Genomic DNA, 22581 nt, shown 5'->3' on the forward strand with positions numbered 1-22581 from the left:
ATCTCAAGGCGGTCGAAATTTTCGTGTAATTATTTGACGATATTGGCATCGCTATCAGACAATTTTGTGTATGACGGGCAGTAAGGGGCATACCAGCCATGAGCCGAGGGAGGGATAAATATCGGTGTTCGTCCATCTGGTACACATCTGGAACCCAGAACTCAATTGAGTGCCTATCCATACTAGCAACGTTGAACGCTAGAGTATACAGTATGCAACTTCTCAATAGCCTTGCAGTTTTCTGCTCTACGGTTCTTGGTGCACCGTATGCATTCCCCAACGACGCCATGAAGTCTAGCGTTGGAGGAGTCTCGCAACGCCCTGAAAATGTTGAGCGCACTGCGGCAGTCTTCAAGATCGAGAATCTTTATGCTGGAGGCCAACCGAACTCACAGTGGAACTAGTAAGGACCAAAGCACAACTGTCAACTTGCAATAACTCTAACACCCGTCCTTTTAGTGTCAGGTTTGATGTCCAGATCACCGGCGGGGCAGCCTTTACCGAGTGTTCCATCGCTACCAACACCGGGCCGAAAGTGCCTACAATTGAGAAGACGGACTGCAGAAACGCTGAAGCTGTCAACAGGGCCATTAAATGGAGCATCGATCCAATGGGAACTGGTATGATGCATTTCAACGTCTGGTGGGAGTTCACAAGCCACGCTCACCTGTATGGCGGTGTGCATATGTACCAGTCATGGTTCAAAGAGTGGACGATACAGGATGGTAGCAAGTTGCAGGAATACGTCGGTCCACGCAACTTTACTCTGGATACTACGATGAGCCCAACCCAGCCAGGGAAGAAGAGAGATATGGAGGGAAATCACGTATGAAGGATTGAAAGCGTCGGGGTCTGGAACATAGAGTTGATAAAATCTGGTTAATACCAAGCTACGACAGTATCGAAAAGCAGGGGCTTCGAAGCCAGAACACGATAAGAGAGCAATAGATTCAGAGGTCCGCCGTAGACCCCCCGTACGAGTGTATCTATGTGTGGTTAGTGCCACGTACGGAAGAAACTGTAGGAACTTTTACTCACAGTCTGGTCAAAACACCCGGCAGGCGTCTGGTATAAATATGCCCCCGTGTTGATGAAAACCTGCTGGTTCTCACAGACAAGCCACGCAGCAAGATTCGGGCGGTTGATGTCTGGCGTGCTCCACGTGAGAGTATCGCCCTGAAAGGCGAACGTACCGTATGTATTTTTGCTCGTGCTGAACCACGTCTCAAGCTTCCGCTGCGTCTTGTCTGTTGGGTTCTCGACGTTGAGGTACAGGGAGGATGGCCCTGTCAGATGAACCAGTTGACCGGCATCTATCTTGAACTGGCCCGCACTGCTGGGGGCCTCGAGGTAGGCTTTGCTGGGCGTGAGGGTGGGCTTGGCCTGGAGATAGCTGTGGAAGTTGGGCGAGGCGACGGCACGAATCCAGTACCACCCTGAGACCAGAGTTGTGGGCACGGTGCCACCGCCACCTGCTGCTGTGGTGGTTACGGTGGTGAGAGTCGTTGAAGCGCGGGTGGTCGTGCGGGTGTCGGTAGGTGTTATGACGGGCGTGGTTGAAGTAGAGACGGGCCCGGCGGAAGTGATCGTAGGGGTGCTGGACCCCGGGATGCACTGATGATAGAATGGACTTTCATAAAGTTAGTGGATGTTTCGAGACCAAGCTGTTTTGGCTTGTGGTACTTGAGGATTGAGCAGGTGTAGCCGCTCACGCAAGTCGTGGCGCCGCTCCAACCATTACCGCCGCCTACGGTCGTGTCAGGTTTCAAAGAGCTTCAAGCCAAGCATGCCGCCACGGAGGACTTACATTGTCCCCAGGCCGGAATCGTGCTCTGTGCCAAAACGAAACTGGTGAGCAGTGTCGTTGAAAGGCTAGCGGCCAGAATACTCAGTAAACCCATCTTGATTGGGTGGGAGGATATTTTGTTTGGCAACGATTCCTAGACATATAAGACTTAGTAGCCAAACAGATCCGATGCCAAGTTCAGGCAGTTATATACTCAAACCTTACCGAGAAGGCGTAAATTGACGTTGCGCTCGCTGTCGATAGCCCCGTTAGCTGAGCTGGCGAGGCGGAGGTGACCTGTTCCGCTATGGTACTGAAGTTTGGCCCCTGCAATGAGAAGCCTCCGAATTGGCCATGGCCCAAGGGGTGTGAACACACTCGTTCATCTGTGACGATAGATTGAGTTCCGACTATATTAATTGAGTATTAGAGGGTGGCGGTCTACCTGGAGGCTACGATCAGAATTGGTCCCGATCCTAAAAGGGGTGGTGTCGGTTGTGCGGAGCGCGTCCGGATGTCGGTACGAAGTGGGATTTTGCGGAGATCAAACCTCCGGGCCGGATCTAGCCACCAAATGAAGAAGCCAGTGGCAATATATGCAGCAGGTTTTGGATCACCTGAATTGGAATGGAATCAGCCTCTCCGAAGGAGTATCAATTAACGGAACCAGACAGCATGGAAAGTGTACGGGTAAGAAACACAAAAAGTTGCGCGTTTAAGAAACAGAAGAGATGAGGCAATTCTGCATGTTGACTGCCGAGGCAAGGAGAAGTAAGCCTGTTAGACTGGACTTTTGCCCAAAAAGTTCCTCAAAACATCGAGCAAGAAAGGTTCAAGTCCGAGGACCACTGCACCGTGACATAGAAGATGCCAAAGCTCCAGTCTGTCGCCGGCGCCGCCAGGCTCTAACGACCCGAGGCAGTTCCCGCCCCCAGTCGCTCCCGCAACGAACGTCAGCGTCAGCAAGACCCAGCCAACGGCATCTTCCATACATGTACTGCCGGGAGGCTGTCGAAACTCAATAGTCCGACAGTTGTCGTACCCCAGCAGAGGAGCAAAGTTCCACTTGTAGACCTTGCCGTGTACAAAGTCCTTCTTCTGCCCATGAGCACGTCCGTAGGCGCTTGAGGCTGGGAACAAGCACATGGCCTCGACGATGGCGGCAGTTCCTTTCTGCGACGCCATTTCAAGAAGGCCAAGGCAGTCTTCGAGGGTCTTGCAGCGAGATAAAACAGGATTGCGACGGTTGCTTTGGCACCAGTATGCGGATGCCCTGTCCTTGGGCACGAGGGCATCGAAGCAAGACTCATACACAAGGATTGCCTTGGCCAAGCACTCCAGTTGCGATGGGGTGAAGTCTTGACCGGCCTGGCTGATGTGGACATGGGTGCTGCACTGGGGAACTCTTTGTACAGATGAGTGCTTTTGGATAGCAGAGAATATGTGGTCGGTGTCGTCCATCCAAGGAGAATCCAGCCCGAAGACAGGAGATACTAGCTCAAGTGCCCCTGAGTTGATGTTGTCAACATTCTAATACCACTTCCTCGCCCGATCCTGCGTACTAACAATTGTTCTTGGCCGGATTCTGAGGAATCGTAATTTCCTGGACAATGGACCACTTGCGGTAGTTCCCGTCCACCACCTCCTTAACATGGTTGTTGATTTCCTTCTTGGCCAGTCGCGCACCGGTGTCCTGGGCCATGGAGAGCCATGTCTTGTGTCTCTTGCTGCTATTGAGAGACAGCTCAAGCTCAAAGCCAAAGTTGAAGGACGGATAGCCAGCCATCTCAAGAAATAATCATGAAAGATTGAGGGCGAAAAAGGATCCAGCAGGTGAGAATGGTAAATGAGGAATGCGAGTTCACTATGGACACCAACTCGATGTACGGAGCAAAGATGAAGCCTTTTATATGGGACCATCCTGGATGACGGCCATATCATTCATTTCCATCCGAATCATCCTGGACCATACTCATCCCTCCATGAACCACTAGGAGGCGTCTGGAGGTTGATGCGGGATTGGTCTGCCAGATTTGGACCCTTCCGACGGCCCACATGGTCAAGATTGACCTAGAAATGAATCCTTTGAGGGCATGAGACAGAAAACCCCCGAGGCCCAAGACGTCAGAACGTTGCGTCGTGCCGAAAACCAGACCGACTTCAGCCATCCACAGGGCGATAATATTGGAACTACCCAAGAGACACGGCGACACGCTCACTGTCAGCGCTTGATCTCTTGAAAGAATGGCCGACTGTTGATAAGGGCGGTCATGACAGGCAGGGTGTCTATCCCTGAGGCTCAACCTTGCCCCTGTCCGTCGATGGTTGGAGCTGGCGAGGTTGAAAGACCTGTCCCACTTCCCGTCGAATGAGCTTGGACCGTCGGCACACGAAGCGCTTTCAATTCATTGAGGCAGCCTGAAATTCTAGAAGACGTTCTACTTGGCAGGACTAGTAGTACCTGTAGGGTCAGCGCAAAGCTAGACGGAAGTCGGGCGTCACCGCACGAAAGAAATCCCCGGTATCCCTGGAGTAGGCATGGATGCCCTTGGGAGGCTCCGCGCTTGATAGCCGCCGGCGAGGGTGGAAGAGGTGTGAAGAACCAACTTGGAGGGGTGGTGAAAGCCACGGAGAGTTGAAAGTAGGGGCGGCGGGCGCTTTGAGGATTGGGGTTTGCGACTCTGCGCGACACTTAGAGGGGTCATCTGACGCAGCGATAAAGGATGGATGCGGGATTGTGAGTGGATGGTCCCGAAGATCCTGGACATGTTTTCGGCCAAGCCGACATGGGCAGAGAAACATCGGGGAGTGAGCCACAGATGAACAGTATCTCGTGTCTATTCTGTTTGAAGCCAGCCAGCCATGGCCCAGATGGGTAACCAAGGATCGTACTGGCCGCCCTCAGGGAGAGACCCGGACCGAACAGCTCTACGCGGCACTGTGATTTGGGGGCTATAACAAGACTAGTGCGGGAAATGCCCTACAACCGCGAGAAAAGAGAGCGATGGTCGAGCTGTAGACCATAAAGCCCGAGCCAACAGGGTATGATGAAGCTATCGTCATTGGGTGACCAGACTAGGATAAGAAACGGAATGATGTTCCCCCCTCTTGGCATAACATCGGCGATAATAAGATGATATGTGAGCGTCTGGTGATAACAGCGGATGTAAATACTGACTTAATCTGATATAGAGCAGTAAATAGCGAACGAGAGAACGGCCATCAAGCAACCGAACCTGACCGGGTGCCGTACTTGGAGCAATCTACGGGGACTTGAGTCGTCACTACAGATCTAGTGACTCGGGCAGCATGCAGAAGCCATTTCAGCGACCCGCATCTCAAAGTTGCATTAGCGATCTGGAGCGCATGGAGCCAGCCGTGGTTTAGGGAACCATTCCAAGTAGATGTCCTGTGAGACGCGAAGAGGCAATGCAACACAGCGGGCAACTTCGGGGACAACAATGGACGTAAAAGGGTGACAAATCGATGGGGAACTAGAATCATTCCCCTGGAGACTCAAGGCGCCAACAGGCGAGTATGACCAGTGGGTCCAGGGGCCGTAGCGCTCTATCTTAGGTACCTTACAAAAAGCTGCAGAGGCAGATAGGGGTACCTGGAAGGTTCCTCCGGAGGGGGTGGCCCCGCCTTTTGCCGCTGGGTAATAAGTATGAAGCTGACGAGATCGCTTTGCTGAATGCCCTCACTCTCGTCTGACAAATTCAAGTTGAAATCCCACCAAGGCATCACTCATCCCATTAATCATACCATTAACGCAGATAAAAAGAGAAAGTCCCAAGCGAAATCAGAATATATACAGAATTTTCATTCAAAAAGCACCAGGAAACCCACCCACTTAGACGCAATATCGGAGGGCAAGACACCGCCTGTTTGTTCGACGCTGCAGCACCCGCCCACCCCAAACTCACCACCAAAATGGTCGTCCTCCAAGCAACATCTCTCGCAGAATTCACCAACCTGCTATCAGCAAACACCTATGTCATTGTCGACTTCTACGCAGACTGGTGCGGGCCGTGCCACGCAATCAAGCCCATCTACGAGTCACTCTCCAACACCCACGGTCAGCCGGGCTCCCTCGCCCTCGTCAAGGTCAACGTCGACGCCGCCCAGGACATCGCCCGCCGCTACAGCGTCACAGCCATGCCGACCTTCATGTTCTTTGAGAACGGCCAGCCCTACAACGGTGGTCGGAGCGTTGTGCGCGGCGCCGACCCGAGGACCCTGCAGGCCACCGTCCAGGAGCTGAGCGGGCTCGCCAGGAAGCAGGCTGCCGAGGCTGCCGCGAAGAAGGCCGAAGCCGAGAGGAAGAAGAAGGAAGCTGCCGCCAACAAGGGAAACAAGCCTGATGACGGTTCCACTGTCTCTGGCGGCTACACTCTCGGCGGCAACACCGGCGCAAGGTCTGACTGGAAAATGTCCTTGCGGGGCTGATGTTTCCTTCCATCTCTCGTCCTCTCATCGTCCGCACCCAATGTGACCGAAGAACAATCTGTTAGCACCAAAAGTGAAGGAGTTTCGTTAATGCACTTTCCAAGATACCAATGTTGAATTTTATTTCTGTTTATCTAGAGCATTGTTTTCCGCTCGTGTATAATTGCCTAGCTGGTCGCTCACGCTTTGCAAAGTTGGCTTTAATATCGGAATAAACGGTAGGCAAGGCGGCCATGTGTATATATGAATAACTGCTGTCGTCATAATCTCTTCACATGTTACTACTATCTGGGGGTATATGGTATCCTTGCTTGTGATAGATGCGCTTCGTCTTGTTGTGCCCAATTTCAAATCCATCGCTGCGGAAATAAAGCAGACAAAAGCCCGTCTCCGAAAGAAGTAGTCTTTTCTCATACCTTTAACTCGTCATTGCTTGCCGTCGTCAGCAAGCTTGCCACAATGTACGCAAATGAGGCGTTGTCTGCCGCCCACTCTCTTCGCCTTGAAGTCCTTATTCGCGCACTTTTGACAAGGTAGTTGTTCCCCGCCATCACTACTGAGTTCAGAGCTCAGGCGACTGACAACAGCATTCAAGAATCGAATGTTTGAACCATTACCGACAGGCCGCAGAAGCTGGCCATCGTTCTCGGCTTTATCAGTCGCATTTTCCAGCACCTTCGTCTTACCATCCTGCTCTTCCTCGACCGCCTTGTCGTATATGCCCGGGCCAATGCTCTTTCGTCGAGAAGCCTTGGTGCCGTTGCTGGCGGCTGTGTGTGTCGTGTCTGCTGCACCCATGCTGTTTCGCCCCTGTCCCACTTGTGAGAGTGATGTGTTGGCATTGCTGAATGATACGGATGACCTCAGTGATGAGATCCCTTTCCAACGGTTAAGATTCCAGAAAGAATGATTGGGCCCTGTGGTGTCGCGTTGCAGCTCGTCGCTGTCGTCGTCTGCGGAGAGAAACGAAAAACTTGGAGTGGGTGGGATGGAAGGAGCCCGGTCACGGGAGGCCCGGCTCGACGTGGGACTCGCCGGAAGTTGCGGACGTGTCTGTGGTGACCCGTATGGTTGTCTTCGTGCCCCAGATGCAATGTTCCCAGCACTTGCGTTGACAGGCGTTTGCGTAGGTTTGCCAGGTGACAAGGAGTACTCGCTCTGCGAAGGAGTGATGATCATGGAGTTCGGGCGCCCGTTCTCGATCCCATGTCGCCAAGTATTGATGTCCGAGCTCAACTGAGCAGCGCCAGGGGCGGCGGCCAGGCGTGACATTGACCCGCGACGAGACCGAGGATGACTGCCGACACTAGTGCGCGTCGCTACACTTCCACTACGTCCTATGATGCTACCTCCAAGCCGACGAGAGAATGTTGAGCCGGTTTCCCAGCTCTCATGACGCCGTTTAATGTATGCGCAATCTTGACGGAAAACCTTGATAACACCGGATTGATCCGTGGTCACAAGAATTTGGCCGTCAAAATGGTTAGACTTCTCAATGTATGCTGGCGATTCCTCCGGTCTCTTGATATGCGGTTTCTCGTCATCTGAAATGCCCTTTTGACTGGCAATTGATTCTTGAAGGCTCATGAGAGTCACTGGCGGTGGGTTACAGAGGTCGTACAGAGGATCCCCCGAGCCGCCAAGGAGCTGCCGTGACTGTGTCGGTGCAAAAACTGCTGTTGTTACTCGATCGGAATGCGCATCGAAATACTCGCATGATTTGTCCCTCTCCGAGTCCCCGGAATGCACCGACCAGATATACGTTCTCTTATCTTCGCTCCCAGAGACAATCCATTGTCCATTGTCGCTAAAACCGGCATGGATCTGACTGCAGGTATTCTCGTAGCCCTTGAACTTACACTCTAGACTTTTGTCGCGCAGGTTGTAGATGCGGACTCTCGAATCATTGGACGTGATCAAAACCTTGACCTCGTCATCAATGGCCATTGTCTTGATTCCCGTGATTTTGCTTCCCTTGGCATTCTTGCCCCTTGACGAACGAACATGCAGCTGGGTAGTCTGCTTAAGACCCTCGGTGTCGTGGAACATGCACATTCCTGAGAGACCCCCAGCAATGGCCGTCTTTCCATCAGGCGAAAAGGCCACTGCCGTGATCAGGTCCGACAACTGAGTGGAATAGGCCACCGCCTTGTCGGGAATGCTCCATAGACGTAGAGACGAGTCTAGAGATCCCGCCAAGAAGAATCTGTCGTCGGTGGGATGGAATGCAATTGAGGTGACAAAGTCCTTGTGCTTGAACGTGCAAAGACACTCCTTCCTGCTCATGTGCCAGAGACGGACAGTCTTATCCATCGAAGAGGACAACAAAAAGTTGTTTTTGCTCCAGCTGAGGTCAAGTACTTCGCCAGTGTGCCCTTGGAACTCGTGGACTGGCTTACTCCGAAAGACAGGCGCACTTAACCTTTCTCCATGATCTCCTCTAGCATTTTCTTCCTCTTCATGCCGCCGTCGTTCCTCGTGAGTTGATATCACTGCCCAGACCCTCACGACTTGATCTTTGCCCGCGGCAGCAAAGTACTTGCCATCAGTGCTGAATTCGGTAGCCCAGATGGCTCCGCTGTTATTCGATCGCCCAGTGTCAATCGACGCTGTCACGGCCGTGTTCTTGTCGCTAGTTGGTTCGGATTCCGGAATCATCAGCTCCTGGGAAAGAAACATGCGGTTGAATTCGCGTGTCTTCTTGTTATGTGCCTTGACCCGGATGTATCTTGGCGGCTCCTTGTGGTGAGGGATGTATCCTGAGCCAATGGCTGAGGAAAGTGCCTGGGCGTTCGTCCCGTCGATTCGGTGGTCGCTGAAGACAGAGTCCTCATCATCATCATCGCGTCGCCTCCCTCCACGTATGTTCAATCGACTCAGAAATGACGGCCCTTTTCTTCGGTAGAGTTAGTCGAGCCCATAGGATCAAGGCTGTCGGGTGTGTAACATACTTTTTGTCTTTGCTGGCATCAAAGGTGTAGGGCGGCAGCTTGGAAGGCTGTTCTGGGTCGGGGTTTGGGCTTTCCGGACGTCTCCGAAGCTGAAGAGGGACAGTGTGATCGGTGTTTGTTCGAATCAGGATGTGCTGCGGAAGGTTAGCATCTGAAATGCAACCTCTCTGCCAATGCCAACGACAAACAACGGACCTGTGATAGCGGATCGATTGCGGCGGGGGATTGGACGGTGGCAGGCGAAGCCTTGGCAGGCTTGACGTCTTTTGCGTTCGGGCTTGTAGATCGGACGAGCTTCGTGGGCGTCTTCTTGGCAAATGTAGGAAAGCTGCTACCTATACCATATTATAATGAGCATCTGCTGTGTCTGCGCCACTCAGAATCTATTGGCTTCTCCAGACGTAACTCGGAAGACATGAGGTAGTCCCAATGGGTCCCAGAACACAGCAAGCAAGCAAAGGAAGAAAGGGAGGGGAGCTTCTCCGCACGTGCTTACGTACCATGAGGGTCTGACCCGCGCGGCGATTTCTGAGCGGTCGAGGAACCTTCGCGGCTAATGGGGGTTGAAAGTCGAGGCTCGAAGACGGATACGGGAGGCGGTGGTGGGCTTGGCTCCTGATCATCATTGCGACGGCCAGCATCCATGGACTTCATTGTGGATGTAGTGGTCGACATTTTCCATTATGCGAGTGCCGACAGAGGAGAAGAAGCAGTCAACAGAAGTGCTAAGACTATGCTTCCTAGTTTGTATGCGTGCGCGCGCCAAGTCAGCGCGGATAGGCTGAAAGGTTGCTGGGGCCAGATTCAAGATGTGTTGGCTGACGACGGTTGGGTTGGCAGCTCAAGATGTGGTAATACACTAGACCCGAAAGATCCGGAACTCATAAATGGGATTGAGGCCGAGGCAGCGGTGGGTGGGAAAATCCCGACAGTCCAGCAGAAAGCCCGGGGTTAGTTTAGCTGGTGGCGGGTATTGCGGTCGCCGCGGAAGGGATAGCCTGATTTGGGCGCGTGTTTCTATTCCCGTCGTCTGCGATGTGAAAAATGGAAGCAAGAATGGGCAGACTCCCTGGGCCGCGGCGCGCGTATCGCCCCGGGTGGGATGATGGCGTTTACCCAAGTGCCGCTGGCTCGCCGCGGGGTGCGCGATGTTTTTTTGGTGGTTGGGAATGGGTACAGGACACGGAGTAATTACGCGCCAGGCAACACCTCTTACATACCCTTTCAATCTCTAGAACTGGCACCAAGTAGGACCAAAATGACCCAGAGGAAGGGGTCGAATTAGCCGAACATTGATTAGTATAAGCAGTAAAGGCAAGCTGCGGATTGGCGGATGATCCCGCCAGCTTCCCTACTGTTGGGGAGGGGGGGATGAGAAGTTGCCCAGGGCAGAGAGATGGCGTAAGTACATCTATCTGTAAAGGATCCGCTGGTCCAGACCTAAGCGTGCCCTCGCAACACGACGTCGGAAAATCAAAGGCGGAAACCTGGAAGGCGAGTGGAAATGAGGCAAACAATAATTGATTCAGAGCTCGATCATGGCATAACGATGTGGTGCAGAGTAAAATGACGTTGGTGATGCATTTGCGAGGGGTTATCTCATATGCAGGAAACAAGGCAGGCATATGAGTACTCAGTCGGACAAGAAGTGGGCGACTGAGCGCGCCAACAGAGGAGAGGTTTACCGAAAACAGCAGGTATGCTTCTGATGATGTAACAGGAAGGGAAGGCGCTAGCGAAGCAGTGGGCCAAGCCCCAGGACGATGGAATGAATACCTACCCCTACCCTACACTCTAGGCACGACACCTGCCCTCCCACACGGCCACACAGGGCAGGCCGTGTGGACGCTGTTGCTGGTGCTAACAAACACTGGACGATGCATTCATCCCACCAAGATTTTGAGCGCGCTCCTTGCCCGAACGTGTTCCAACTTTGGTTAGGCTTTGCAGCTTGGCACCGGAAATATGAGAACTAAGGATCCGATGCATGTATAGGGTTTACTCAAGAACCGTTGCTCGCCCTGTCTATCGGTTGCGCCGTAAGGTGATAGGCATCAGCCGATTAGGCGAGGATCAGAACACAGCATCGATGATGGATGGGATCTTTTGAGCGCGGCCATGACGTCGTTTGACTATGTACCTACCTACCTAGGTGCCGCCTGATTATGCCCAAAGCTCAACCTCCGGGCCAAGAGTGCACACACCACCACCTGGCTGGCGGGTTGGAGTCGACGGCGGAAAGGAAAACCTTGGTCGCCGTGACAGCACCTACGTCTGTGATCCAGATCCAAAAGCCAATCTCTGAGTAATTTTGATGGATTGATCAAGCCAAAGGCTGAGGGGGAACAAAAGAAAAAGACACCGGCAGCTCGGACTTTTTCTGAGGCGTCGGGGATTCGTCCAGTGTCAGTCAGTAGCTGGGTGAGTTCCCCCGAGGCCATAACTGAGGTATAACGAAGTAAATTTCGAAAATGCCAGTTCGAGTTGCCTTGCCTATTTCTCGCCGGAAGCTCGTTAAGGGTAGAAACACGGTTCTTCAGAAAACCATGCCAAAGAGGATAAAAAAAAAGGCAGGGAATTAGAGTGAGTCAACCAGTGATGGCTCATACTTTTGAAAGAGCAACGCATAGGCCTCGCCTTGGGCGCACTTTGACGTGTTGGTGTTGCGCTCGATTGGAGTGTACGACCTGACCTGATGTTGGGCACGTATGTAATAATACATGAGGTCTTATCGTTATCGTACTCGATCTTCGATAACGGTAAGCTACCTAGCCAGCGACCTGCATTCACTGGCAGTGTTTTCTTCTTTCTTCTTCTTTTGGCCCTCGCTCTGCCATCACTGAAGTGGAGATGCAACGCTGTGGTTCCCTACAGGTAGCCGCTGGACCAGTCCAGGCGTGGCAGCATCACACACACACCCCCCCTAGCCCAGCGGTTAGCGCATTATCTACCAATCTGCGTCGGGATAATTCCAATAACGTACCTATTTGGTACCTACCAACGAGTGCTTCTTCGCAATTTTATTTTGATTTGTTCCTCTTTCGCCAACCGTAAGAAAAATCTTCCCATGACATATACACATAGGGTCGGCAATCAACCATGAAGCTCGTTCCAACCAAGGCGTCGACGGACATTGGCGAAGATGCCGTCACCCTCCTGCCAGAGGACTCCGAGGACATGGTCAGTCTGTCGCCTGATTTGCGTCCCCCTCGTCACTTTTTTGATCACCCCCGCCCCTTCAACCTGCGCGAACCCGCCATATGCGACCCGCAGCTCCCAGCTAACCCTTTGCGCGGACAGTGGCACGCCTACAACCTCATCAGTCCTGGCGACCTCGTTATGGCGCACGCGGTGCGGAAAGTCGTGCAGGAGACAAAGACAGGCAGCACCATCTCTGAGCGAGTCCACACTATCCTCGCAATACAAGTCAAGAGCACCTTCTTCGATCCCATCGTCGGCCAGCTGCAGGTCAGCGGCACCGTCAAATCCGAGAATGCCTACGTCAGCATGGGCCAATACCATACCCTCGATCTTGAGGTCTCGCGCCCCTTCACGATAAGCAAACCAGAGGGATGGGATACGGTCGCAAAGGAGACGCTCTCCGAGAGTCTGTCGGACGACAAGGATGGCGCCATGGCAGCGGTTGTCATGCAGGAGGGCATTGCCAACATCTGCCTCATTAGCCAGTTTCGCACCGTCATCAAGCAGCGCGTCGAGAGCATCATCCCCAAGAAGCGGAGCACCGCCTCTGAAACCTCCCAGGGTATGAGGCGATTTTATGACAAAACCCTGACCGCTCTCCTCCGAACCGTCAACTTCGACAAGCCGAGACCGTTACTGCTTGCAAGTCCGGGATTTGTCGCAACCGACTTCAAGAAGTACATTGCAGATGAGGGGAGAGACAAGGCTGACAAGAAGCTTTCGGGGATTGCCAAGGAGGCCATCGTCATCCACACAAACTCGGGTCATGTTCACAGTCTCAACGAGGTCTTGAAGAGCCCGGAGATGGGCAACAAGCTGAAGGACTTCAAGTTTACAAAGGAGACAAAATTGATGGACCAGTTCTTCGAAAGACTTCGGTTAGAGGACGGACGAGCGTGGTATGGAGCGTCGGCGGTGGCCAAAGCCGTCAATGAAGGTGCCATCGGTCCTGGCGGGGGCGTCCTCATTATGAACAACTCGCTGTTTCGCAGCTCTGACATCCCGACTAGGAAAAAGTATGTGGGGCTGGTCGATAAGGTCAAGGCAGACGGTGGCGAGGTCAGAATCCTTAGTAGCGACCACGAGAGCGGTCAGAGGCTCGACATGCTGGGCAGCGTCGCCGCCATTTTGTCATACCCGATTCATGACCTGGACGACGACGAAGAGGACGATGGTGAGGCCACTGCTGGCGATGCTGGTGGAGAAACGATTATATGATTGAATTGAATGATTCCAAAAATGGCATCACGATGAAATGTCTGCATAAAGTCTCGCGGCGCGTCCAAAATCGGTGAATTGTCGGATGGCGGGGCATTGATGGCGGGGTAAAACAACATGGAAAGGCCTAGGGTACCCCTCCTTTAATGACGTAAGCCTGTTCACAGGCTAGAATGCAAGGCAACCCCAGCGCGATTCGCAGGACATGACCCCAGGATGTGACCTGTGGCACACAGCAGCTCGGCACAGCAACACCGAACGCGCAGCTATCGGAGGACACAATGGGCGAGGTGCCGTTTCTCCTCGCTCCAATGACTAATGGTCTTATTCGGAAGGACGTTCCGTGCGACTGCATCAACGTTCTGACTAGTTGAGGGCGGCGTCTACTTCTTTCACTATTCATTTTTACCCTCATTGCCAGACACTACGACTAACCCCCCCAACACGTAGCGTTCACATAATGGCGGCCTCGCTCACGCTCCAGTCCAAGCAGAAGCTCAACAACGGCTACGAGATTCCCGTGTTGGGATATGGCGTACGCCTTACTCCTCCTCTTGCGCGAATATCATGCACTTTGCTGACAATCCCATAGCTCTGGAAGACGTGAGTTTATTTGGATGCCTTCCACTATGAGTTTCACAGTAACCAATACCAATTCAGCCCTCCTGAACAGGCTGAGGAGGTCACCGCTGAGGCCATTAAGGTCGGCTACCGTCATGTGAGGCCCATCATCCGTGCTGCATTTCCCAACCCCCTTCTGACCACCAACAATAGATTGACTCGGCAGCCTCGTACAAGAACGAGGCTGGCGCTGGTGGAGCCATCCGCAAAGCTAAGGATGTCCCCCGCTCCGAGGTATTCTTCACCTCCAAGGTCCGCTACATCCACTACGATGGTGCCAAGGACCAGGTAGAGAAGACCTTGAACGAGACGGGCCTTGAGTATGTCGACCTGATGCTCTTGCACTGCCCGTATGGTGGCTCGGCCGGCCGCAAAGGTGCCTGGAAAGCCCTCGTCGAAGCCCAGGAGGCTGGCAAAGTCCGCTCCATCGGCGTCAGCAACTACGGCGTGCATCACCTCGACGAGCTTGAAACGCATATCAAGGAGCTCGAAGAGGAGCGTGGAGGTCCGGGAAAGGGCGGCGCCATCAACGTTGCCCAGTACGAGATCCACCCCTGGTGCGCAAGAAACGACATTGTTCAGTGGCTGAAGAAGCGCAACGTGGCCATCGAGGCTTATAGCCCTCTCGTGCGAGGCGAGAGGTGGGGCGAGAAAGACCTCAAAGCCCTGGGTGAGAAATATGGCAAGTCAGAGGCTCAGATCCTGTTGCGCTGGAGTTTGGAGAAAGGATACATTCCCCTCCCTAAGAGTGTTACCCCTTCTCGTATTCTCGGTAACACGAAGATCTACGATTTCCAGCTGTCGGAGGAGGACTTAAAGACCCTAGAGACTGATGAGTATGCCCCAGTCTGCTGGGACCCAACTGTCAGCCCCTTGGACGGACCTCAAAGCGGCTGAAATATTGATGTCTTTTTTTATGATCGTGTAGCTACATCCCATAGCGGATCACTGGTACAGCGATATGTCGAGTTCAATTTAAGCATATATATATATATATACATTTACTGTCGAATGTGGCGAAAGTACACGTGAATTCACCGTCGAATGCACGGTTGCCCCACGGCAAATCGCCGGGGAATGGGCGGTGAAGTCGCCCCACTTTAATAGTGATTTCATTAACGTACCTGCATAGTGAGTCGCGCACTTCCTTATTGTACCTTGAAGGGTGGTTTTTTAACTATTTATTAAAAATTGAAAACTTAACTAAAATAGATATAACTTTCTATATAGCTTTTAATAAGACTTATAAAGCGATATTAAATCTCTAGAAAGTATTGTCCTAATAGTACTAGAGTTCTCTTAAAAACCCTTATTTAAAGTACTTAATAAGGCTTAGAGTTTATTCCCTTATAATAAGAAAGATAATATTTTCTAGAGATTTAATATTACTTTATAAGTCTTATTAAAAGCTATATAGTGGTGACCCGTCCTAGAAAGATGGTGAGGGAATCCAGGCAAAAGGAGCTAACTTCATGGCGGGGGGTGCATGCTTCACACAATTTTCCTTTTATTTAGGTTTGTGGATAACCAACCTGGAGTTAGACCGGATATTTCTCGTATGAGTGTGAGCGGACGATCATCCTCGTAGCTAGCTAGAACTAATAGCTATGGGTCGTGAAAGTCGCCCACTTAAATAGTGATTTCATTAACGTATCGTGCATAGTAATTAAACTACGTCGCGGGACCCTTGAAGGGTGGTTTTTTAACTATTTATTAAAAATTGAAAACTTAACTAAAATAGATATAACTTTCTATATAGCTTTTAATAAGACTTATAAAGCGATATTAAATCTCTAGAAAGTATTGTCCTAATAGTACTAGAGTTCTCTTAAAAACCCTTATTTAAAGTACTTAATAAGGCTTAGAGTTTATTCCCTTATAATAAGAAAGATAATATTTTCTAGAGATTTAATATTACTTTATAAGTCTTATTAAAAGCTATATAGAAAGTTATATCTATTTTAGTTAAGTTTTTAATTTTAAATAAATAGTTAAAAAACCACCCTTTAAGGTATAATAAAGAAGTATATAACTTACTATAATCTATAACTTACTATATAAGTATATTAATAATATTACTAGGATTAGCCTAAGATTTCCTAACTAAAAAATAAGTAGATTTCCTTATTATTATAAGATTTTACTATAGTTATAATATACTTATATAGTAAGTAAATAATTATAGTAAGTAGACTACTTTTTCTTACTTTTTTACTTTTTCTATAAGTTAATTAAACTATAATATATAAAATTAATTAAAACTACTTATTATAATTTTTTAATTACTATCCTAAACTATCTTATAGGTTTATATATTATATTTAGTCTTTTTATAATTACTATATTATTATATATATAGTTTACTACTTTTTATATAAGCCTCTTTTTAGGATATTCTTTTACCTCTAGCTTTAATACCTTTTGTTTTCTTTTTATAGTGCTTTTACCTTAGTTATATTAAGTAACTTTTTAAGATATAGTTAGGTTTTGTTAGCGTTTTAGTACTTAATTAGTATATTTATCTTTATATAAAGTCTAAGGTTCTTAGCCTTAATAAAAGTAAGCTTATATACTAACTTACTAATACCTTTAGCTTAAAGATTAATTACCTTATATATTAGTATTAGTAAGCTTTTTTTAAGTATCCTTAGATCTTTTTTTAATGAACTAGCACTTTATATACCTTTTAGTATTATAGCTAGTGTTTTTAGGTCTTATAAGCTTAAGCTAATTAGATATAAGCTAGTAAGTATTAGTATATTTAGGTTAAAGTCTAAGTAAAAAATAAGTAGTTTAAGGTTAAAAAGTATAAGGTTAGCTTATTTAAAGCTAGCTTATATATTCTTTTTTTATATTAAAGTAAGAAATACTACTTTAAAAGTAAAGAAAAGTTATTCTTTATAATATATAAAATCTATATTTATATTGTTTCTTTAAACCTTTTTACTATATAAAAGCTTTAATAAGCTAAAATAACTTATATTAAAAGGCTAAAGCTTATATAATAAATAAAAAGATATATATAAAGTAATAATCTTTTATCTTTTATAAGAATTATTAAATTTAGTTAGTTTATAGCTATTATAACTATTAAAGATTAAGAGTTAATAAGTACTTTTTATATTAGACTTTATATACTAGTTAAAATAATTTACCTAATTTAGGCTAATATATATAGTATTAAAAGCGTATAGTAGCATATAGTAGCGTAATAAAGGACTCTAGTTATAATAGTAATGTTAAAAGCGCATAGGGTATAAGGGACTCTTATAGTGTAGTAACTATATAGAACACTATAACTACTAAAAGCAACATAAGATTCCTTACTAATTAGTACATAAATCGTCTTAATCTATTTAAAATTAATATTAATTATAAGTGTTAAACTATAAGATTAAGTATAATTATACCCTAATTAGGTAGGTAATTACTCCTAATTATCTTATATTATTATAATTAAAAATAAATTATAGAGAAGCTCTAGTTTAATTAAAAAGTAGGTATAAGTATAAAAGATAAATTCTATATACCTATCTCTAAGTCTATTAACACTAGCTTATATCTTTTACTTTATTAGGATTAAGATCTTCTAATTAGCCTATATACTACCTTACTTTAGGCTAATTACCCTACCTTACTCTAATTATCCCCTAATTTCTTCTTTATAAGTCCTCTTAAGAAGAAATTATTTTTAAAATTAGCCTTTATATAACTACTTTTATAGTAAATTAATATTAGCCCTTCTTCTTATTCTTCTTCTTAGCCTCTACCTCCTACTTATATACCTCCTTTATATAATCTTATTAAAGCCTTATATCCTTATAATCCTAGCCTTCCTAATTCTAGCTTAATAATAGTAGTACCTAGGGCGTATATATAGAGGTTATATAAGCTAACTTATTAATTAGGTTATTATATTAATTAACTTATTCCTCTTATATATACTTATTAATTACTAGTTTCTTAAAAAGCTTATTTTAGTAGTATAGTAGTTAATAATAGTAATTTATAGCCTCTTATTAAAGTAACTTATTAGCTTTTTACTAATTAAGCTCTAACTTACTAAGTGTTAACTTATAATTTACTTATTCTAACTATAAGTTTAGATCTTAAGAAGTTATCTCTTTTAGCTATAAGTCTTTATATTACTTAATTAATAGGGGTTTCTAAAGTAGTTAAGCCTAAGTTAGAGTGTTCTCCTCTATAACGTCTTTAATTTTAAGTAAAACCTAAGCTAGAGGCTTAGTTCTAGTAACTAATAATAGAGTTAGCCTAGATAAGATAAGAGTAAATATAGGTTTATAAGTAAACGTATAAGTCTTTCTAATTATAGCGTTATATTAAGCGTCTAAGGAATTAGTTATAAGGTAACTAGTAATATTTAACTAAGAAGTATAAGACTTATAAGAGTATACTTAGAATTAGACCCTCTTTTAATAGTATTTATTACTAAGATAGACTAATTAGGTAGGTTTTAAGGTATAAAGCCTAGTAATAGTCTAAGTAGTAAGCATTATCTCTAGCTAGTAACTAATTAATAATAATATAAGCTAAAGATCTAAAGATTAGTTAGTATACTTTATTTAATTAACGCTATAAAGCCTAGCCTTAAATATAGCTTCTTAATAATTATATAGTCTAATTTAGTGCCTACTAATACCCTTATATAAATATTTTTATATTAACTATAGACGTTCTTAAGATATATTTCTAAAGTATTATATATAGTATTATTAACTTAGTTACTTTTATAGTAAAACTTATAGCTAATCTACTAAATCTAGTATATATATATTTAATTACTTAGTATACCTTTTATTTTTTTACTTTAGAAAATAAGATTCTTAGTTAGGTATAATTTACTATATTAGACTACTATTTAGAACTACTTTAAAACGTAAAGGCTACACTTCTATAAGCTAGGCTATTAGGCTATATTAATAATATAAGCACTAGCGTTAATTAAATTCTTAATATATAGTAAGGCCCTTATATCTTAGTAGAATCTTTAGAGCACTAAGATATTATTAATAAAAATTACCTTAAATTAGCCTGCCTTCTAAAGAGGGTTATACTAATAGACTATACTATCTTATTAGTTAATAATTATTTTTATAAAGTGTTTAAGATAATTAATAAATAGTAAAAAAAAGACTAAATATATAAAAGTCCTAATTACTTTATAAATAGTAAGTAACTAAGGAACTAGAACTAAGGTAACGTTTAGATTAGTAAAATATTCCTAGCTAATTAGAACTACTATAATATTATAGACTAGTAATAAGTCCTAAGTTATAACCTCTAACGCTATAGTAATCTTATCCTTTTTATTTAATCTCTTTAGAGTAGTTACCCTAAAGGTTATAGTAATTAAAGAGGATAGCTTTTTACTTTTTAGTAGCTTTAGCCTTATTATTCTTAGTAGCTGTCCTAGATTATAAAGACTACTAGTTACTATTATAAGAACTAATTTATATCCTCTTAAAAGAGCTAGTTAGGAAAATATATATTAAGTTTAGTTAGAATAAAGCGTATAAAACTATTTTAAATAAGTACTACTTATAGGTATACCTAAGTCTAGTAGCTAAAGTAGTTATTTATACTAAGATTAATAAATTAGGAGTTTTAAGCTTTTTTAGTTATAGCTAGTAGTGTAGTCTTAAATCTAATCAGTCTGTTTAATTCCTAACGTCCTATATAGTTATATAAGTTATTCTTAAAGTTATATATAGTATAAGGGCGCTAGATCTAGGTAGCTATACTACTATAGTTCTATAAGGAAGAAGAGATTAAGCTAATAAAAGATATTATAGTAGCGTTTAGTAGTAAAAAAAAGAAAGTAATTAGTCTTAGGTTTAGTAAGTATATAGCGTAGTATATAATTTTAAGTAGTAATTATAATAAAAAAAGAAAGATTAGGTTTAATAGTATATAAAAAAAAAGGTAGCTTTTATAAAGAATAGCTAGATTATTACTTAAATAATTATTATTATTATTAAAAAAGTAAAGAAGAAAGGATTAATTAGGAAGAAAAAAAGTAGGTTAATATAGTAATAAGTAAAAAAGGGTCTTAATTAAAGCTAGAAAGAAATAACCTAGTAAATAAAGTAAAATTAAAAAAAAAAAGTAATTTACTTATTATTAGTAAGTAGGGTAGTAAATTATTCCTTTAAGCTAATTATAAATTAGTTAGTTAGTTCCTTTTCTTACCTACCTAGATTAGTTTACTATACCTTCTTTTTTAGTAGATTAACCTTCTTAAGGATAAAAAGGAAAATCTTTTCCCTATTAACTTACTTTTAAACCCTTTTATTAATAACTACTTTTATTAATTAACTTAAATCTTTATCTTACTATCTTAGTTTTTCTAGATCTATTATTATTAATAGTTAATATATCTAACCTAAATACTATTAATAATTATAAGGTTAATTATACCCTACTTATATAGATTTATCCTTAGTAGTAGTTAAGCTCTATACCTAGTAAGGAGTTCCTTAAGAGCTAGAATATCTGTATTGTTTTTAGTAAGTTACTTTAAAATATATAGTTATAAGTTAATTAGTCCTTCCCCTTTTTAAAGCTATTACTAATTATAAGTTTCTTTTAGTATTTAAGGTATACTATTTAGTATAAGCTACTAGACTTAGTTAGAGAGCTATATTATAAGCTTTAAATTATTACTTTATTTAGTAATAAAACTATTAGTTAAGTAATAATTAACTTTTAGGGGTTATATATAAATTAAGCTATCTTATATAAAATCTTAATAAATCCTAGTCTTATAAACAGCTTCCTTATCTTTTTATATTATGTCTTTATAAGTAAGGCCTATACTAGTTACTTTAGAGTGCTATTCTAGAAGCTCTTTAGTTATACTCTTATAGTTAACTTACTTTTAATTTAGGCGTATAGTATTTATAACGTTATACTATATAGTTACTACGCTTATAGCTTCTAGAAGTAAGTTAGTCTAGATCTAGAGGGGGATATCTAGGTTATAGCTCCTTATTTTAAGTGTATATCTCTTCCTAAGGAGTTCTTAAATTAGTATACTAATTATATATTTTAGGAGTCTAGCGCTAGTTATAACTACTAATCTAATAATAATTATTAGTTTACTAGTAGTTATAAGACTAAGCTAGATAATAGAAAGTATTTTAAGTATAAGAATAGTAGTAAAGGAGTCCTTTTATTAATTAATCTAAATATTAAGCTAATTTAAATTAAGTACTTTTAGCTTAATAATACTTAAAAGAACTAAAAGTATAGGCTAGTAAGAGTAGAAAGTATTAAGACTTATTAAAGGCAGTAAGGTAAACTTTAAAGAAAGTAATTCTATATATAACTTAGAGGTTTATTAGAGGATTACCTAGAATTAAGATAGTAATTTTACGTTTTTACTAAAGTTCTTTTTAAAAAAGATAGAGATTTAATTAATTAGTTTCTTTATCTTAAAAATAATAGTAATAAAGTTAATAGCTAACTTAAGCTTCTTAAGTAAGGTAAGCTAGTGTTTTTAAGGTAAGGAAAATAGTAGTTATAGACTTCTTCTTATAGTTATTAATTACCTTAGTAAAGTAGCTATAAGTAGTGTAATTTCTTAAAGCTTTTTTTTAATTTATTTATCCTCTATACCTTTATATAGAATTAGTAAAAAAAGATACTTTAATTAAAAAAGCTTATAAAGGTATATCTTTAGTATTAACTATTAATTAGTAGTACACCTAGTGTACTTAAGCTATCTTTAGCTAGTAGTAAATCCTAAAGATTAAAAGTAATTTTATTTTATAAGGTATCCTTATCTAGAGAAAAATAAAGTCCTTTAGGTGTCCTAGTAAATTTCTTTAACTAATTACTTATATATATAGCTTTAGTAATTAGATCCCTAGAGAGTAAAGTAAGCTAATATAATATACTTATAGGAGAAACTAAATAAATCTAGTAAGGTCCTTACTAGTAGTAGTCTAGCTTCTATAATATAAATATATTAATTCTTCTTTAAATATTAAAGATAAGGACTAGATATTTTTACTAAAGTTAGGTTACTTAAAGTAAATATAAATAGCTTTTATTAAACTAATTATATATATAGGCTTTTTACTAAGTAATAATCTTTATAGCGTGTTTATAGTCCTAAATTAAGCTTTTTAAAAAGCCTAAAGGTAAGTCTATACCTCCTCCTTAGGTGTCTAGATAAAGTCTTAATTAAGAACCCTCTAAGTAGTAGTATACTACTTAATTAAAGTAATAGTATAATAACTATAGATAAGGGAAAAAGATATATACCCTAAAGGAAGCTTTAATAGAAGTTTATTTTATAAAAAGAGTAAATTAGAAGTAAGAGGTAAATAA

At 43.6% G+C, this 22581-nt stretch overlaps 7 protein-coding genes across 7 annotated transcripts; 4 read left to right on the forward strand and 3 right to left on the reverse strand.

Moving 5' to 3' along the window:
- Nucleotides 1-287: 287 nt before the first annotated feature.
- Nucleotides 288-832, forward strand: GLRG_11266 (uncharacterized protein; the record flags this gene model as incomplete). The annotated part of the gene is made up of 2 exons (XM_008101951.1): nucleotides 288-403; nucleotides 460-832. 2 exons carry the CDS (start codon nucleotides 288-290, stop codon nucleotides 830-832), a joined length of 489 nt encoding a protein of 162 aa, XP_008100142.1.
- A 118-nt stretch (nucleotides 833-950) lies between these two features.
- Nucleotides 951-1901, reverse strand: GLRG_11267 (uncharacterized protein; the record flags this gene model as incomplete). The annotated part of the gene is made up of 4 exons (XM_008101952.1): nucleotides 951-986; nucleotides 1039-1630; nucleotides 1684-1747; nucleotides 1808-1901. The coding sequence occupies 4 exons, from the start codon at nucleotides 1899-1901 to the stop codon at nucleotides 951-953; spliced, it is 786 nt and encodes a 261-aa protein (XP_008100143.1).
- A 665-nt stretch (nucleotides 1902-2566) lies between these two features.
- On the reverse strand, nucleotides 2567-3572 carry GLRG_11268 (uncharacterized protein; the record flags this gene model as incomplete). The annotated part of the gene is made up of 2 exons (XM_008101953.1): nucleotides 2567-3294; nucleotides 3353-3572. The coding sequence occupies 2 exons, from the start codon at nucleotides 3570-3572 to the stop codon at nucleotides 2567-2569; spliced, it is 948 nt and encodes a 315-aa protein (XP_008100144.1).
- Nucleotides 3573-5719: 2147 nt separating this feature from the next.
- GLRG_11269 (thioredoxin) lies at nucleotides 5720-6235 on the forward strand (the record flags this gene model as incomplete). The annotated part of the gene is made up of 1 exon (XM_008101954.1): nucleotides 5720-6235. The coding sequence occupies one exon, from the start codon at nucleotides 5720-5722 to the stop codon at nucleotides 6233-6235; it is 516 nt and encodes a 171-aa protein (XP_008100145.1).
- A 426-nt stretch (nucleotides 6236-6661) lies between these two features.
- Nucleotides 6662-9840, reverse strand: GLRG_11270 (WD repeat domain-containing protein; the record flags this gene model as incomplete). The annotated part of the gene is made up of 4 exons (XM_008101955.1): nucleotides 6662-9131; nucleotides 9187-9320; nucleotides 9382-9521; nucleotides 9687-9840. 4 exons carry the CDS (start codon nucleotides 9838-9840, stop codon nucleotides 6662-6664), a joined length of 2898 nt encoding a protein of 965 aa, XP_008100146.1.
- Nucleotides 9841-12285: 2445 nt separating this feature from the next.
- Nucleotides 12286-13605, forward strand: GLRG_11271 (eRF1 domain 1; the record flags this gene model as incomplete). Its single annotated transcript, XM_008101956.1, has 2 exons — nucleotides 12286-12366; nucleotides 12487-13605. 2 exons carry the CDS (start codon nucleotides 12286-12288, stop codon nucleotides 13603-13605), a joined length of 1200 nt encoding a protein of 399 aa, XP_008100147.1.
- Nucleotides 13606-14065: 460 nt separating this feature from the next.
- Nucleotides 14066-15123, forward strand: GLRG_11272 (aldo/keto reductase; the record flags this gene model as incomplete). Its single annotated transcript, XM_008101957.1, has 4 exons — nucleotides 14066-14140; nucleotides 14198-14208; nucleotides 14266-14323; nucleotides 14380-15123. The coding sequence occupies 4 exons, from the start codon at nucleotides 14066-14068 to the stop codon at nucleotides 15121-15123; spliced, it is 888 nt and encodes a 295-aa protein (XP_008100148.1).
- Between the last annotated feature and the right edge of the window lie 7458 nt (nucleotides 15124-22581).

This window comes from Colletotrichum graminicola (genome assembly GCF_000149035.1).
Source record: "Colletotrichum graminicola M1.001 genomic scaffold supercont1.79, whole genome shotgun sequence".
NCBI classification, from domain to species: domain Eukaryota; kingdom Fungi; phylum Ascomycota; class Sordariomycetes; order Glomerellales; family Glomerellaceae; genus Colletotrichum; species Colletotrichum graminicola.